Raw genomic sequence first — 15085 nt, 5'->3', positions numbered from 1 at the left:
GACCAAAGCATAATTAAGGCAAGATGCCAACTCAATTACATTAATTGGGCTCTACCTAGATCAAGCCTCGAGATTTAAGGAGAAAGGAGGGACAAGAGCTAACCATAATAGTTTAGATTGGGCATTGATAGAGATGTTGTATGTGAAGAACATTCTACTTATATGACTCACCAAAGTGACTTAAAACCATTTACATGCATTGTGAGCCTTTTGGGCACAAAGATACAGATCTTAGGGTGATTTTACAAAAGACTAAAGGCATGGTCTTCAATACCTCAACTGCTTAGATGACTCGAGAGCTATCAAAGGGCAGCATTTCTCTTGGCAAAAGACATGACATGCTTGACTTGCATGAAGCTATGAACATATGAAGCATTTGGTGCACTTTCAAGAAGTTCCAGAGCCACAAAGTAAGGTGTGGGTTCTAAATACTTTAGTTCCGAGCGCAGTAATGTGGCAGTAAAGTCTTTACTATACAAGGAGATAAGCATGACGGCCCAAAGGAATCTTATGCTCATTGGGAGGGAGCATAGGATGACACTACTAGTCATGATGATGAGAGTGAAGCCTTAATTCCACATCCAATCATGAGACCAAAGATGGTGGCAAAACCCATAATGATTGAGGCATCAGTCCAAGCTATGGCATTCCTTCACATATTTTGAGAGGTCCCTTGAAAGATGGATATCCACAACCAGATTGACATCGTCCATGCAATTAGCAAGTGAAGGTGTCAAGCATTGCTTATGTACGTAGATGAGCACATAGAATGCAGATTGGCAGACTATCCCCCCTATGAGGACAAATGAGATAAGCCTTACATTGGGGAGCTTCCAAACACGATTTGAACCAGGTAAACAAGCAAACATGATGACACATGATATAGAGAATGCCTAGAGCAAACCACCTTTCCTTTGTGGAACAATGATCGAGCTATACTTCCTACAACTTTCGATGTCATAGGGCTTCATCCGACCTGTTAATGGACACCTACTAGCTCTCACATGGATTACTACATATATTGGCCATATCCATCCACTCATAATATCAATTAAGGACATGCACAAGTACATGGAAAAGTACAAAGACAAGGACCAGATACTTCTAAGAGAGCCAAAGATGGAGCATTTACATTTCAAATTTACAAATATCCAACGATGAAATCACTCCCTAGTTCCTAGAGAGTTTTGGCCCACTAAGACGAGTCAAATACATTGGATCAAAGATGGCTGGGGTTATCCCTTTTGAAACTATATATGTCAGGCAAGAAAACAATCTATGAGAGAGGAGACCTGGCCTATTCATCCCATCCAAGCTCAATGACTCCACAGGACTCAAGGTGTTGCGATAACATCCCGCAACCTTTACTCACAGAAGTTTCATGTTAAGTGTAGCAATGCCACTCAACCCAACAAGATGCAAGCACGCAAAAGAGGAGACCCAAATCACACAAGAAATAATAGACAAATCAGAGATATTTTGTGTTGGAGAAATAAACCAATGTTTCTTAATCATGCAAAATATACCTTCCTTCGAGAAAGATACCCTGAGACCAGCTTTTCAATAATGGCTAGTGTACTTTAGATAGACGTACGGAATTTTCCAGTCTTAATTTCCCCTTATCTCATTGTATGCACTATTGTAGTCTCATTAGGCACATTGGCCTCTTTGAAACATTAAAAATCTTCCTTTCTGAACAATTTAGGAAGATAATCAAATAAGCATCAGGGGGCATCCGAGTTGATTGGGGGCATGCTTAGTACTAGAGTACATGTGAAGAATCGGCTATGAATGATCATGGTGAAGCCTATGATTCTCATAGTATGGTTGTTTCAAGACACTAATTTTGCGACAAGCATGCAAGCTCTGTTCCTAATTGTAGACTTCGAAAGGCCAGCAAAATTTAGCGGCCAAAAAAAGAGGCATCTATGACAACATAGGCACTGCCTTGAGAGAGAAAAATAAAAGACATAACTTTAAAACTTTCGAGGGTAGTCCGTTGTACTCAAGCTGAAACTCCCTCAGCATACACCCTCCCTTTCTACCGGAAAGGAGTGCCAACAAACAACAAAGTTCAAACAAATTAACTGCAAAGACGTGCAATGATTGAGAAAAGCAACATCGTTTTCACTGAGTCTATCGTTCTATAAAAACAACATATGTCAGCAATTGATTGCAAAGACGTGCAATGATTGAGAAAAGTAACATCGTTTTCACAGAGTATTGTTCTATAAAAACAACATATATCAGCCCTAAAACTGAACTACCAATTTGCGTGAACAAAAAGAATTGAAGAGCAAAACCTTCTATGAATTACCCCCCGGGCAATAAACATGGAGGCATTGTGGACTTACATCATTTACAAAGACTAACATTTACAAAGACAAGGTTAGTGCAACCGTACAAGGATCCATCATTGTTAGTGATTAGCATGTAGATGGAAGAACTGTCGGTACTTCAGGAAGGGGGGATTCCTAGTTTATAAGCTATACCCTTGAACAACCCTACATATCTCAAAGACCTTGAAAGTGAGGAAACACAAATCATGAACCACTACTCTAAAACTCTAGAAACAACACGAACCCAGCAGGGAAACTATTTACATCATCATTATACACGGTGCAGCACGAACTTTAACCAAAGCAGTCGTTATCCTCACGTCAGAACAGCCTTATCCCCCCATAAGATTGAAATTACTCACTGTACTTGCTTAGGTCAAATGTTAGAGTACTCGAGCAACTGCAGTGCACAAAAGCTTCTTCAGAAATTGCACTCACATTATAAAACTTCCCTAAAGCCAATGAAGAAGCCTAAAAAACACTAACCTCCGCTCAGAATCTCTGTAAACCCCAACTAACGCATCCGCTTTGTCATAAAAGGAGTCCTTCAACGATATCACCACACTCTGAAAACCAACGCCCTTGCCTTCATTGTCTTGGCCTATGGTGTCATCCCTCGATTTGGCTCTAATGAAGGCTGCAACCTTGGCCACATTTAAGTTATCAAGAGCAGCATCAACTTCATCGAGAACAAAAAAGGGAGAGGGCCGGAAACTGCATGACACCGCATTAGCCAAAACTACATACATAGGAATATGAATTTAAGAACGGGAGCAAATTTCCACAGTGCTTCTTATCACCATACCTGTGAATGGCAAAAAGTAGAGCAAGAGCAGCGACAGTTTTTTCTCCACCAGAAAGTTGTTCCATGTCCCTAAAGCGCTTCGTAGGGGGCATGGCTGTGTATTTGATCCCATACAAGAAAGGCTCATCCTCATTTTCCAAACTTAAGTAGGCTGTTCCACCGAGTGGGTGGGTGGCACTCTGGGTTAGTTGCTTGTAGATCTTATTTATGTGAGTGGAGATATGGTTGAAAGCATCCATAAACCTCTGATACCTGTTAGACACAACAAAACATTGTTCAAGGGGGCACTAACTTATTCAGAGGAGGTTACTTAGAAAAGCTTTTGAGCAAGTTAACAACCTTGTTTGTTTCACACCATTATATTTATCCGTAATTTCCTTAGCCTCTCTACGAGCTGCCTCAAATTCCTCTACTGCTTCCCTTTCTCTTTCTCGAAGGACTTCATATTGATCCAAGGCTTTAAGGTTTGGTGCAGTTTTTTCTAACTCCTGAGAAATAGAGGCAAGCTTTGCTTTGAACTCTGCATCCAACTTCTCTATTTCAGAAGATGTAGCATCCTGCCACAGCTTTCAAGAATCAGTAGGATCAAAACATCCATGATATCATTGCCGAAGCATGAGCAGAGAGTTTTCCCTTAGTGAAAGATGCTAACAGATACACAATAGTCAAATGGAAGACTGAGTGCAATTAAGATCAATGTGTGAAAATTTCTAATTCTACTTCTGTACTTGGGAGTAGCAAAAACTTGGAAGGAAAGGGTGGAGAAGCTATCATTCATAACAGAATAAACTGGCCAGACAACCACCTCAATATTAAATTTAGACAGCTTTGAGTACTCATATGTCATAAGCTGCCCACTGGACTCAGCAGAGTCTATGTCCATGGAGTCAGAGACCGTAGGAAGCTTTATTTGATCCAATTCACAATTTTCGAGAACTTCTTGCCGGCGCGATTTCAATTGCTCAACTTGTGTTTCCTGCAGCATAAGGAAAACACATGAAATAAGATCTAGGATCACTATAGCCTAATGAGAGCTCAAAACTTCCCATACCTTGGCAGAGAGCGACCGTTTAAGCTTGCCAAGGTTCGTGGTTCCATTAGTTATCCGTTTTTTCAGCTCCTGCAATTCTTTCTCAAATTCATCGACCTTAGCTTTAATCCCTGCGGTACAAAGTATCAAAAACATAAGATTTTCATGACCTGAATAGGTGAAAGCAAATAACAGTCCAAAATAATCAAAGACTGTAGTTAGCAAAACCACACCCTCAGCCTCTTTTTTCATCTCCTCTAATTGTTGAGTCGCTGCATCCATAGCTGCTTTTGCTTCTGATTCCTGGCTCTGCACTCTTACCAATTCTTCCCGTAAGGCATCAAGAGTGGAGTTGATCTTTCGCAAAGGGGCCTCAGTATCCCTTCTCTGCTCATACTGAAGCCTGTAAAGGATCTGAGGTTAGGAACAAGGATGTGGTACATTGCAGAATTTTCTCATCGGCTAGAATGTGATGCATTAGCATTACTCACTGATTCTTCAGCTTTGAAATTTGACTGCTTAAGCTCAGTCGTCTTTCTGCTAACTCTTGAGCCACACGTAATTGATTTTCTTCATACTCACGGATGTTGGTAACACCAACAGATTTGCTAAAATCCTTGTAAATTCTGTCTACTATCTCATTGATTCGATTTTCAAGCTTCATAATAGCTTTGTTCCTGGCCATTATATTCTCGCGGATCTTTGGACATTCACCATTTCCACTGTAAGTTCACTAGTATTGGCCATAATAAACCAGCAATCCCTAACCAGAATGAGTACCTTCTTGATCTCTGGAGAAATGCGATTTATCTCTTTGGCAATAACCTCCCTTTCCTGGCGCAGCTTCATGAGTTTGTCTTCGATTGTTTTCTGCCAGATGAACTGCAGAGTTGGAACTTCGTACCAAGATAGAAAGGCCCTGCCTACATGAACTCAAAAAAAAAAACAACTCTACCGTGGATATACGCACCATCTCAATATCTGCATACTGTATCTTTCTTTCAAGCCCACTGATTTTTCCCGCAGCTTCTGCTTCTTTGCTTTGCATCTCCCTTGCAGAACCTAGCTCTGCCATCTCTGCTTCATATCGCTCTTTGTTCTTTTTCAGTCCTGAAAGAGAGAAAAATGTTCATGTAAACCTAGGCCAAAAGGAGAAAGCTCTTTGGCTACAAGAAGACCATCACAAGAATGACAGGCAATCCCAAAAGCACATGCAAACAGTACAGCTGCACTAAAAACACATAAAATCGTTACCAACATAAAATGATATATTTATGTTCAAGCCTGCCATGTACAGGCAAATGATATGAATATTTAAGTTCAAGTCTGGCATGCCCAGAGTGTGTTATTTGCACAAGAGATGCAAAAATCAGACTTGATTTGGCAATGAAGAAAAAGGTGAAGATTCACTCTAAGTCCTACTAAATAAAGGGAAATGATATATTTATTGAATGAACAGAATTGTGTAAATGACAAAAACGAAATAATAATTAACAAAATGATTAGAGAGGTAGAGATTAGGCTCTTTTTTCCCAACCATGAGAACACACCCCATAAGCAAGAGACAACGACAAAAGAAAAAATTAAAAAAAAGAATCTTAAAAAAACGAGGAACATGAACAACAGAGAGACTAGAGAGACATAAATATTTGAACCAATCCCCTCTCTTGTATCAAGAGACGTGATTAAATCATGATCTTGTCTAGTGGAAATATTGATGAAACAAAGAATTGAACTGTGACACCCAAAAGCTGAAACATAGAACTATAGGTGTCTCCCAGAATAAAGAGAATCCCACTCAAGATATGTGTGTGTGTGTGTGTACACACTTTTTTTTTTTGTTAGTGAGAAAAGGCTGTATGCTGTGTACAAAAGATACCTCTGGAGATGCTTAATGGCCTATCACCCAAAGAAAGTACAAAAGCGAGGTAACAATGGGTAGGCTATGTAAACGTCAAGGTGGTCTGTACGATGAGTGTTAAATGAACCACTGGGAAGGTGCATAGTGCCATGTAATGAGGGCATGATCCCGACTGAAAAGAACTGACGATCTCGCCCATGTGTGAAGGAAGGCTCATCTATGCTGCTCTGCTGCCCGGTGGAGCCGGCTGAAGTAACCCACTGACTGCGAAGAGTATGCCGCAGCTCAGTCCAAATGGCTATCGAAATGGTGGATGTAGGGGAGGACTGCAAGCCCAGAATGTGAGCACATTGAGCCTTCCACATAGTCCAAGCCTGGTGCTGCATATTGTACTGAAACTGTGTCCTGCTGGTAGAAGTCCAACTGGTGACCTGCATCTGGGATCCTCTGTAGAGTGCCCGGTCTATATTCTAAGTAAGTAAGTGTGAAGACTAGATTTGAATTTATATGTTTACACGGAATTAAAAGCTTGCCAAAACTTCAAGAAAATCTCCATTGAAACATCCTATGCAAAATTTGAAGTATAACATCCAGAGAGCATAATGTACGATACAATATGATGTTATGTAGCCTTGTCCCATCATTCTCATCTCGAAAATATATAGCCAAAATAAAATCAATACCTTCAATTGCTCTATCATCCCACTTCTGTGAGCGAGCCTCCATTCCACCGCTTAAACCTCCAGTCATTGTGCCAGACTTTGACAGCAGAATCCCATCAAGCGTCACCACTGTACCCATTAACTTCAAAATATTTAAGAGAAGTAGTGACTTATGAAGGGAAGACAAATTTAATTTAAAAGCTACTCACCTTTATAACGCTCCCGCCCCCATGCTAAAGACTTTGCCTCTTCCAGAATATCACACACAAGTGTGTTGCCCACTGCATACAGCACTGCCTTCTCTAAAGCAGAATCAAATGTGCTACTATTAAGGTAAACATAGGATAGGATAAATTCTATAGCTATTAAGGTAAAGATAGGATAAATTCTATAGCAAGTCCGCTAAACTTCAATTGTAGGATATTGTATAACATCATAAATCAACTTGGCAGTGCCTCCAAGAGTGCGCAATTTCTCGTGAATGGGTTTTACTCGAGCTGATTGAAGAGGAATAAAAGTTTGAGGGGGCAGACGTTGTTCCTTCAAATACTGCAACATCAAGAACGACACTACCTTAAACAAAAAGAAGGAAAGCAGATTTTTGCAACCACCACCCAATGCTTCAAACACGAGCAGGCAATAACATTTTCATAATACTCGTCTACGTGCCTTGATACATTCCTTGCCTGTGTGTTCATCCTCAACAACAACAGCATCCATAAACTTTCCCATAGCTACAGTGACAGCAAGGTTATACTTCTTCTGTATTGGCCGACAAAGATCCGTCATCCGCCCATGTACACCAGGAAAGAGACGCTTTAAACTTTCTACCGCTTCTGACAGCCTTGCATCTCGCTCACTCTCTCGCCTGTCAGCCTTGACTTCTCGAAGCTGATTCTCTATCTCATCAACCTTCGCTTTCAGATTATCATATTTTGTCCTGAGACACCACGAAGCGCATCATGCCATGAAACAGTGCTGCTAGAACCAATAGCAGGCCTACCTGGACTTGCGGTATTTATCTTGCAGTTGACTAAACTCTTTTCGAGCCTCAGCTAGATCCTCCTTGTTCTTAGCAACGGAATCAAGTAATCTCTTCTTTCGGTTTTGCATCTGTTCTTCTTGAGATGCTAACTGCTGATCTCTATTCTGAAGCTGCTGCAAATTTTCGTCCAAATTTTTCAATGCTTCTTCATCTGCTCGCTGTTGTTGGTCAAGCACCTCCTTGTCCTGTTTCAACCTGGCAGTCTTGGTCCCTGCTTCCTCCTTGCTGGATGTACGGACAAGACAAAACTTTGAATAGCTTTTATAATATTTTAATTTATGAAATTTTTAATAAAAAAGCATACGAGCATATTTTCCTGCATGGTTAACACTAAACAAGAGAAAATGGGCAAAGATAGAGCCTCCTTCATATTCAAGGTAGAAACCCCCTTGTTGCCTAAAATCAAATTTAAAAAAAAAACATGTTTGAAGGGCCCAAGGTTATGTTCATAGCTCAAGCGACGATTTTTTCAAATATATACGGTTGAACCAGATTTATAAATAGTTTACAGGCCAACCATGGGAAATCAAGCCACTAACTCTACCACTTCCCTTCAAAAAATCGATATGAGCACACGTAACATGATGTTTAACTCATATGAGAGAAAAGAACCGTCGGCCCACTAAGCTACTTACAGACTTTTTAGTCTATCCATCAATTAGATTATCATTTATGATGAGAAAAAGCAGGGACAAAAGAAACAAAAGAAGGCCTACTCCATACATTCGATGATATTCCTCCAGCTGGCTCTCAGCTAACTGCAGGGTCCCTGTTCCTTCCTGGCTTTGCTGATTCAATTCATTTAAAGCAGCAGTCACATCCTGAAGTTCCCTCTGTAGCTTTGCGATTTCCTTAGCTTGTTTCTTCTGCTCCTCCTTCTTCTTTTCTAACTCTTTTTCGCAGTTCTTTATCTTTTGCAAAATTCGGACCCTCTCCTCCTTGAGCTTCAATGTTTCAGGATGCTGTGGTCATAGGATTCATATCAGACCATCAGTAACTTACCCACCTCCGATCTGGAATCGAGGACGTACGTCAAAAAACTTGCCTTCTTGTCCAGCTCACTTTTCTTTTTGGCAATTCTCTTGTCACAAAGCAGAGCTTCCTTTGTAAACACAGATTGCTCTTTCTTCTTCTCCTTTACTTCATTCTCCAGCTGCTCCTGAGCCAGATTAGCGTCTGCAAGGCTTGCCTTCTCAGTTTCCAGCTCTGCTTGGATTCTCTCAATGTCCCTCTCAGTATTGTACATTTGCCAGAGAAAATACTCGGTTTTCAAGGCTTTCTAAAACAGAACATAACTCTTAGTATACACCTTATTTTGGCAATCATAATCTGGATTTGAGTGCATATTTGACATTAGCATAAGAATCAACAAATTAAGCATAAAACCATCAAAAAATTTGTTCATTCAAAAATGCAAGCGCAGAAGCTTCGATTGACATACCAGTTCACCCTGAAGTCGGAGATGTTTTTCTGCTTCTTCTTTCTGCTCTTTTTTCTGCTTCCTTTCTGCAGCTACAGATCTCTTTTTCTGGTAAGCAAATGCCGACTTTTCCTCAGCAAGCGACTTCTGCATTTCCAGTTCTTCATAATCTTTTTTGCATTCCTCCGAGCCAGAAATTTGCTCGAACAAAGCTGTGATCTCTTTAGGGTTTTTGGAAGCTATTGACTCGACATCCCCCTGCTCAGGGACAAATATACTCACATTAACACTTCATATCCTCTGTCGTGTAAATCTACGTGAATTTTGACTTCCTTCACCAGCCTCAAAAGAAAGACCTGATTCCTAAACATCACCAGCCTCACAAGAAAGTCTTTATTTGCTAATATGGTTTAGAAGTGTGTAAGCCCTCTTTCGGGTCCGAAGGGCCAGGGAGCCATTTGTGTGAAAGGCACATGTCAATTACAGGCATACACATTCCAACAGCTGCAGTTATGCATTTTCTGTGGTAAATCTAAAATAACAGAGGTAATGCAAGAAGATCCTTTTAGGAGCCATGAAAGTTGCTATGGATGCGGCATATGTTAGTTCCAAAGGCACTCAAAAGTCTGACAATAGAGGTCACACGATAATGTAAGGTAAATTTAGCGTCTCTACTAGCCCATGCGAATAAATTTGGACAATTTGCACATTAAGTACTGTGCTCGATGTTCCTGTGTAAAAAGGGTAGACACCACCAAAAGTGCAATGCTGCTGTTGCAAGGTGATCAGAAAAAACCCTTTAGCATAAAAAACCTACCTGGAAAACCAAAAAATTGCGGGCCTTGATAAGAATACCAAGCGATCTCATCTTGGCATTGTATTCATCCCAAGAAACAGATTTTCCATTGATTTTGTAGTCACTCGAACCGGAGCTAGTGATGTTGCGTGCAAAATGGAGCTCCTCCCCATTGCCTGCTATATAAACAAGCTTGACAAAAGCCTTTCTTCCTTTCTGCTCACGCTCCTTGTCATCAAAGGCATAAATGAGATCCTTGAGCTGGGCACCACGGAGCTGCATGGAGCGGACACCGAGCACAAAGCTGATGGCGTCCATGAGGTTGGACTTGCCTGCTCCATTGGGGCCGATGATGGCCGTAAAATTCTTGAAGGGGCCGATCACCTGGTGGCCTTTGTACGACTTGAAATTCTCCACCTCCAACCTCTCTATACGCCCGGTAGTTACAAGCGACGGCATCTTCACTTCCCTCTCTCCTTCTCTGTCTGTGTCTCTCTCCCCTTGCTTTCTGCACGAATCTAGGGTTCCATCACGATTACCTTCCCGCAGGTACTGAACAACGTTCAGCCCGACATAGCCACCTGTCGAATCTCGAAGGCGGGAAGTAATATTCAGCTTGAAGCTTCTAATGTAAGCTGTCCCAGCCGCATTTCGAGCTTCCTAATTATGGGGCGTTTGTTGGCACTGCCTGCAGTGATATAGGCGTGGTGCCTATGAAATGTTGTACACAACTTTTAGGCTTTTTGAAGCTATTTTAAGACTTGGAGCCATGCTTGTTGCAGTAAAAATAGCACGCACTTTAAAAAAGCCGACAGTAGCAAACTCTCCCCGGTCGCTCTCGTCTCAGGCAATTCTCTCTCTCTCTCTCTCTCTCTCTCTCTCTCTCTCTCTCTCATCAGGCAGTGCCGTCGTCGTCAAGTTAGTGACGGCCTTGTTATCACTTTACAAAGTCTAGGCTACCAAGTTTTTTATAGCTCGTGACCTCAGAAGTAAAGAACACGGGGTCTTAAATGGACCAACCCCCCGCCCCCCATTGATGACATCTGCGAAGGAGAAGTCCAGCCACAAAAGCAAATACCCTGCAACGTCTGATTTGAAAAAAGTAAACTCGGACAAATTTTGTAAACTTGGACATCCATAGAGTAAACTGAAGCAAACATAACTACATGTAAACACACCCACTTTTCAATGAAATGCACGCACAGGACGCGCCCGGTTAAGGCATTGGATTGCCACGGTACCCGTCTGAGTTCGAATCAGGGGGAGGGACTCGTCCCCAATTTTTTGTCTACCATCGGATCTCCTCGATATCCACACGCTTAGTTGTCCGTCGTTGATCCCATGACGAGGTCTTCATTAAAGACCCCGTGCCACTTAGTTATTATTTTGGGTGTGTGTGGGGGGGGGGGGGGGGGGGGGGGGGGGGGATGATGCTACCTTCATGATTTGTTTGCTTAGTTTTATTTTGGGGTCATCATTGTTTTCCTTGCCTAGCATGCAGTCAAAACCATGTAGGTCATTAAATTGCTCTAATAGCTCCTTTAAGCCCTTTGATAATTGCATGTAGCCATCCGTGCCAACATCGATGGCTATGGGGAGTTGTTGAAGGGAAGCCAAATCACTCAGTTACGTTGGTGTTTTGGATGACTATAGCTCTTATGTTGAATATTCTTGGTGAGGTGGTTGACCAAGTATAGCTTTTGCAAATTGAGTTTTTTTGAGGTGGATCAATCTTTAAGAGGAATTATATGTTCTAGGTGACCATTTTTGCATTATTATGCTTCGCAACTCCATGATTGTGTTGTTTCATTATGAGTTTAAGTACTTGATATTAACATCACACTACAAGAGCACAGCTACCTATCATCAGTATGCTTGAAATATGGAATTCCATGTAATGCTCTTTTGCATAACTCTTCAAAGCTTCAACATATTTGGGTGCAACCTATTTGTGGATTGTATTCTTAGGAGATATCCGTGATTTCTTATCCTATTGTTGTAACTTTATTAGATACCTTGAAATGGATGGTATTTCCATGAGACCAATTGGTGAAATACGAGGGTGAGGGTGCGATCAAAACTCTAAAGGACCAACTTGTTGACCTATTCTTGCAACATTCCCTATAGCATGGATAAAGAAATGAAAAGTTTAGTCTGAATGTCATAAAAACTAATAACTAATAATCTCAAATGATTTTCTCATGTTAAACTGATTGTTTAATATGGGGAAGTACCTGGGGAGTAAAAACTAGAATATTGGTAAGGCTGCCAGATCGGTCTCTGTTAGGAATCCAAAGGAGGGAAAATAGGGATCCAAAGGGGGACAGTCTGCAAAAGAACAATGTGCTTCAATGGGTCTTAAAAGACCTAAGGTTCAGCTTTATTAAGGCTTGCATAGGCTAAGGTTCCAAAAATTAACTCATTTATCCAATGGCCAAAGCAAGGGGAAAATTGGATGGTCATGGGAAGACTAAAAAGTCTTCCCACATCCCTAGGAAGGAGGGGGGCGAGCCCTTTTAGTAGGGATGAGAGAGAAACACACACACACTCTCTCTCTCCAAGGCCCCCCCTTTACACAAAGGGAATACTGGACACATGTCAGGCTCCTAGACCAGTTGCCCCCAATCTCCCCTCAAATCCTTTTGGATGGCCATAGAGGTGGACCAATGAGAATTAGGCTAGAGTAAAGTTAGTCTAATCAATTTAAAAATGCTTGATAAACGAACCAATAGAAATTAAGCTCCCTAGAAGACTATTGGATAGTCTACCAAGGGGATTAATGAGCATTCAGTAGCCCAATGGCTTGCCTGATTCCTATTGGCCAAAAGACTAAGAGGTCCAATGAGAGTTTAATTGAATTATTTAATTACCTAAAGCTCTCACAAAAGGGGAAAGGGGGACACTTGTCAAAAGGCTATCAACTATGCTTCTAATTTGTGATTGGCTTAGCTTTACAGGAGCCAATGGGAGGCTAGCACGAGCAAATAGCAAGAGGGGTCGACCAATATGAGAGAGAGAGGGCTGCATTTTATTCTAACACATTGCCACACACACACACACACACACACACACACACACACACAACTCATGTGTGCAAGAAGAACTCCATCTCCTTCTCCAAGCATTGAGAAGTAGAGGCCTACACCAACAACTCTTGGCTATGGAATGCAAATCCAACCAAGAGCGCCAAGCTTCAATGGCATGCTCGTCTCCTCTACCATGCTAATTACTAAGTTAATCTATGCTACTAGAGTGATTATGTGAGGAGAATACTTCTTTCTCATAAGATACCTCTTCTTCCTCTCAATCTATCCTCATTCCCTGCTAGCTCTCACCATTTTTGAAGGTGTGTGAGGTCTTGGGACTGAGGCTAGGGACATTAGGTGCGTTTTTCAAGCATAATTCGGTGCATGAAGCTTCCATCTTCATTGCACCAACGATTTTTGTCAAGAAACACAAGAATTGTATTGTACAAAAGTCTCCTTTGATGGGAGAAGCTATAATACAAAGTCTTTATGGAGGGGGACCTGCTCCATGTAAATCCGGTCCTCAACTGTTGTCAATTGTTCTATTTCTCTCTCTTTTCAAGTATTGTCAATGCCAAATTAGCTAGGTGTAAATTGCTATGTTGCTTTCTCAAATTAAGTACTCTCTCTATGCTCATTAGGAACTTATTCTTAACGAAATGCTCACTATGTTATCAATTTCCGCTATGCACAAGTTACTAGTGCATTAAATGTTACATTGGTATCAAAGCTATTGGTTTCTCTTTTCTTGCTCAAGAAGAGAGGTCCGCAAGCTTGCTACAAATGGTTGGTGTTATTAATTGCAAACGAATAAGTAGAATAGGGATTTTTCATCCTTGAAGCACTCCTGCTTTATGTAGATAACGGGGATACTGTGGAGAGCTATGGTCTTAATAATGGAGTCCTACGGGGCTTGCTTACGGCTTAACCATTATTGAGCTATTAGAAGCTAGACAGGAACCGGTGTTGTCTTGGCTTTGTTGAACCCTCTCTTCTATTCCTTGCAATTAATAATATTCAAGCCACGGGTATAGATGCTTGAGTGCTTATTTTGAAGGTAAAGAGGAGTAGCAACTAGGGCTTGAAGTGCCAAAGTACAAGTAAAAATTTACATCTAAAATTTGCTAGTATGACTGACAAAGGAAAAGAGATTGAAATGAATGTTGATATCTTTGATTTTGCTAATGAAAGAGCAACTAATGATGCCCCTATGCTTGTAAACTATCTTGTTTCTAGGCTTTAGCAAGCCCTGGGCAACCTATCCCTCCAATGTGAAGTGCTACAGCAATTGCGCACCCATGGTATCCTCCAAACTTCCCACCAAGAAGAGAGAGTACCTAGGAAAGCTCCTTGTGAGACTTTCAAAAGAGGACTCTCTCCGATAAGGGAAGAAGAGGAGGATCCGTACATAGGGCTCAAAAATTTACTACTTGATGACGCATCTCCCTCTCAAAGGAGAACCCAAGTTTCAACGGTAGAGCCCCCACCGAAAGAACAAGAAAGAAGTGAGTCCCCTGCCATCTCGGTGGAGATGGCTCCATGAAGATGGCGGGCAAAACGCTCTCCAACACCCCTAAACGGAGAAAACCATTGCATACTTCTCTACACCATAATTCAAAGAGGGAAGAAAGAAAACAAGAGAAGAAAAAGGTGAGAAAGAGGTCACCCTCTTCTCCATCTTCTTCATCTTTTGAAGAAAGTGATGGTGCAGACAAGGAGGAACAAGGGAAGAAAAAGGCGAGAAAGAGGTCACCCTCTTCTCCGACCTGCTCATACTCTTCCTCTTCTGAAGAAAGTGATGGTGCAGCTCTCGAACCACCTAAAAGAAGAGGCCATAGGAAATCCTATGGCCTTGGCCTTTATCCAGCAATTCAATGCAGTGTTTGGACATGAGGGCATCACGAAGTCCTCTAAGCTACATCATGTAGCTATGCATGTTCAAAAGTCTGCCATGCAATGGTGGTCTAGCCTACGAGCAAACGGTGAAGCTCCAGAACATGGAAAGCTTTAAGAGCTTCCATCATGAAGCAGTTTTTGGCTACCGATGCCAAAGACAAAAGTAATCACCTAATGGTGAAGCTTGAAGCTCTCTCCCTATGAA

General features: G+C 41.5%; 1 protein-coding gene across 1 annotated transcript; it reads right to left on the bottom strand.

Annotated features, from left to right (window-relative positions):
- Positions 1-2289: 2289 nt before the first annotated feature.
- Positions 2290-10651, bottom strand: TTN8 (Structural maintenance of chromosomes (SMC) family protein). The gene is made up of 19 exons (XM_086483086.1): positions 9980-10651; positions 9184-9420; positions 8788-9021; positions 8466-8704; positions 7701-7967; positions 7367-7637; positions 7122-7246; positions 6907-7016; positions 6719-6826; positions 5145-5284; positions 4955-5044; positions 4666-4874; positions 4408-4577; positions 4196-4305; positions 3950-4120; positions 3484-3701; positions 3145-3396; positions 2826-3053; positions 2290-2739 (listed from the first exon to the last, which is right to left on the bottom strand). Exons 1-19 carry the CDS (start codon positions 10415-10417, stop codon positions 2694-2696), a joined length of 3663 nt encoding a protein of 1220 aa, XP_086339212.1. The 5' UTR covers positions 10418-10651; the 3' UTR covers positions 2290-2693.
- Between the last annotated feature and the right edge of the window lie 4434 nt (positions 10652-15085).

The sequence above is a fragment of the Adiantum capillus-veneris genome, chromosome 15 (assembly GCF_014529385.1).
Source record: "Adiantum capillus-veneris isolate H3 chromosome 15, ASM1452938v2, whole genome shotgun sequence".
Lineage (NCBI taxonomy): Eukaryota > Viridiplantae > Streptophyta > Polypodiopsida > Polypodiales > Pteridaceae > Adiantum > Adiantum capillus-veneris.
This window is presented reverse-complemented; position numbering and strand designations above follow the sequence as displayed.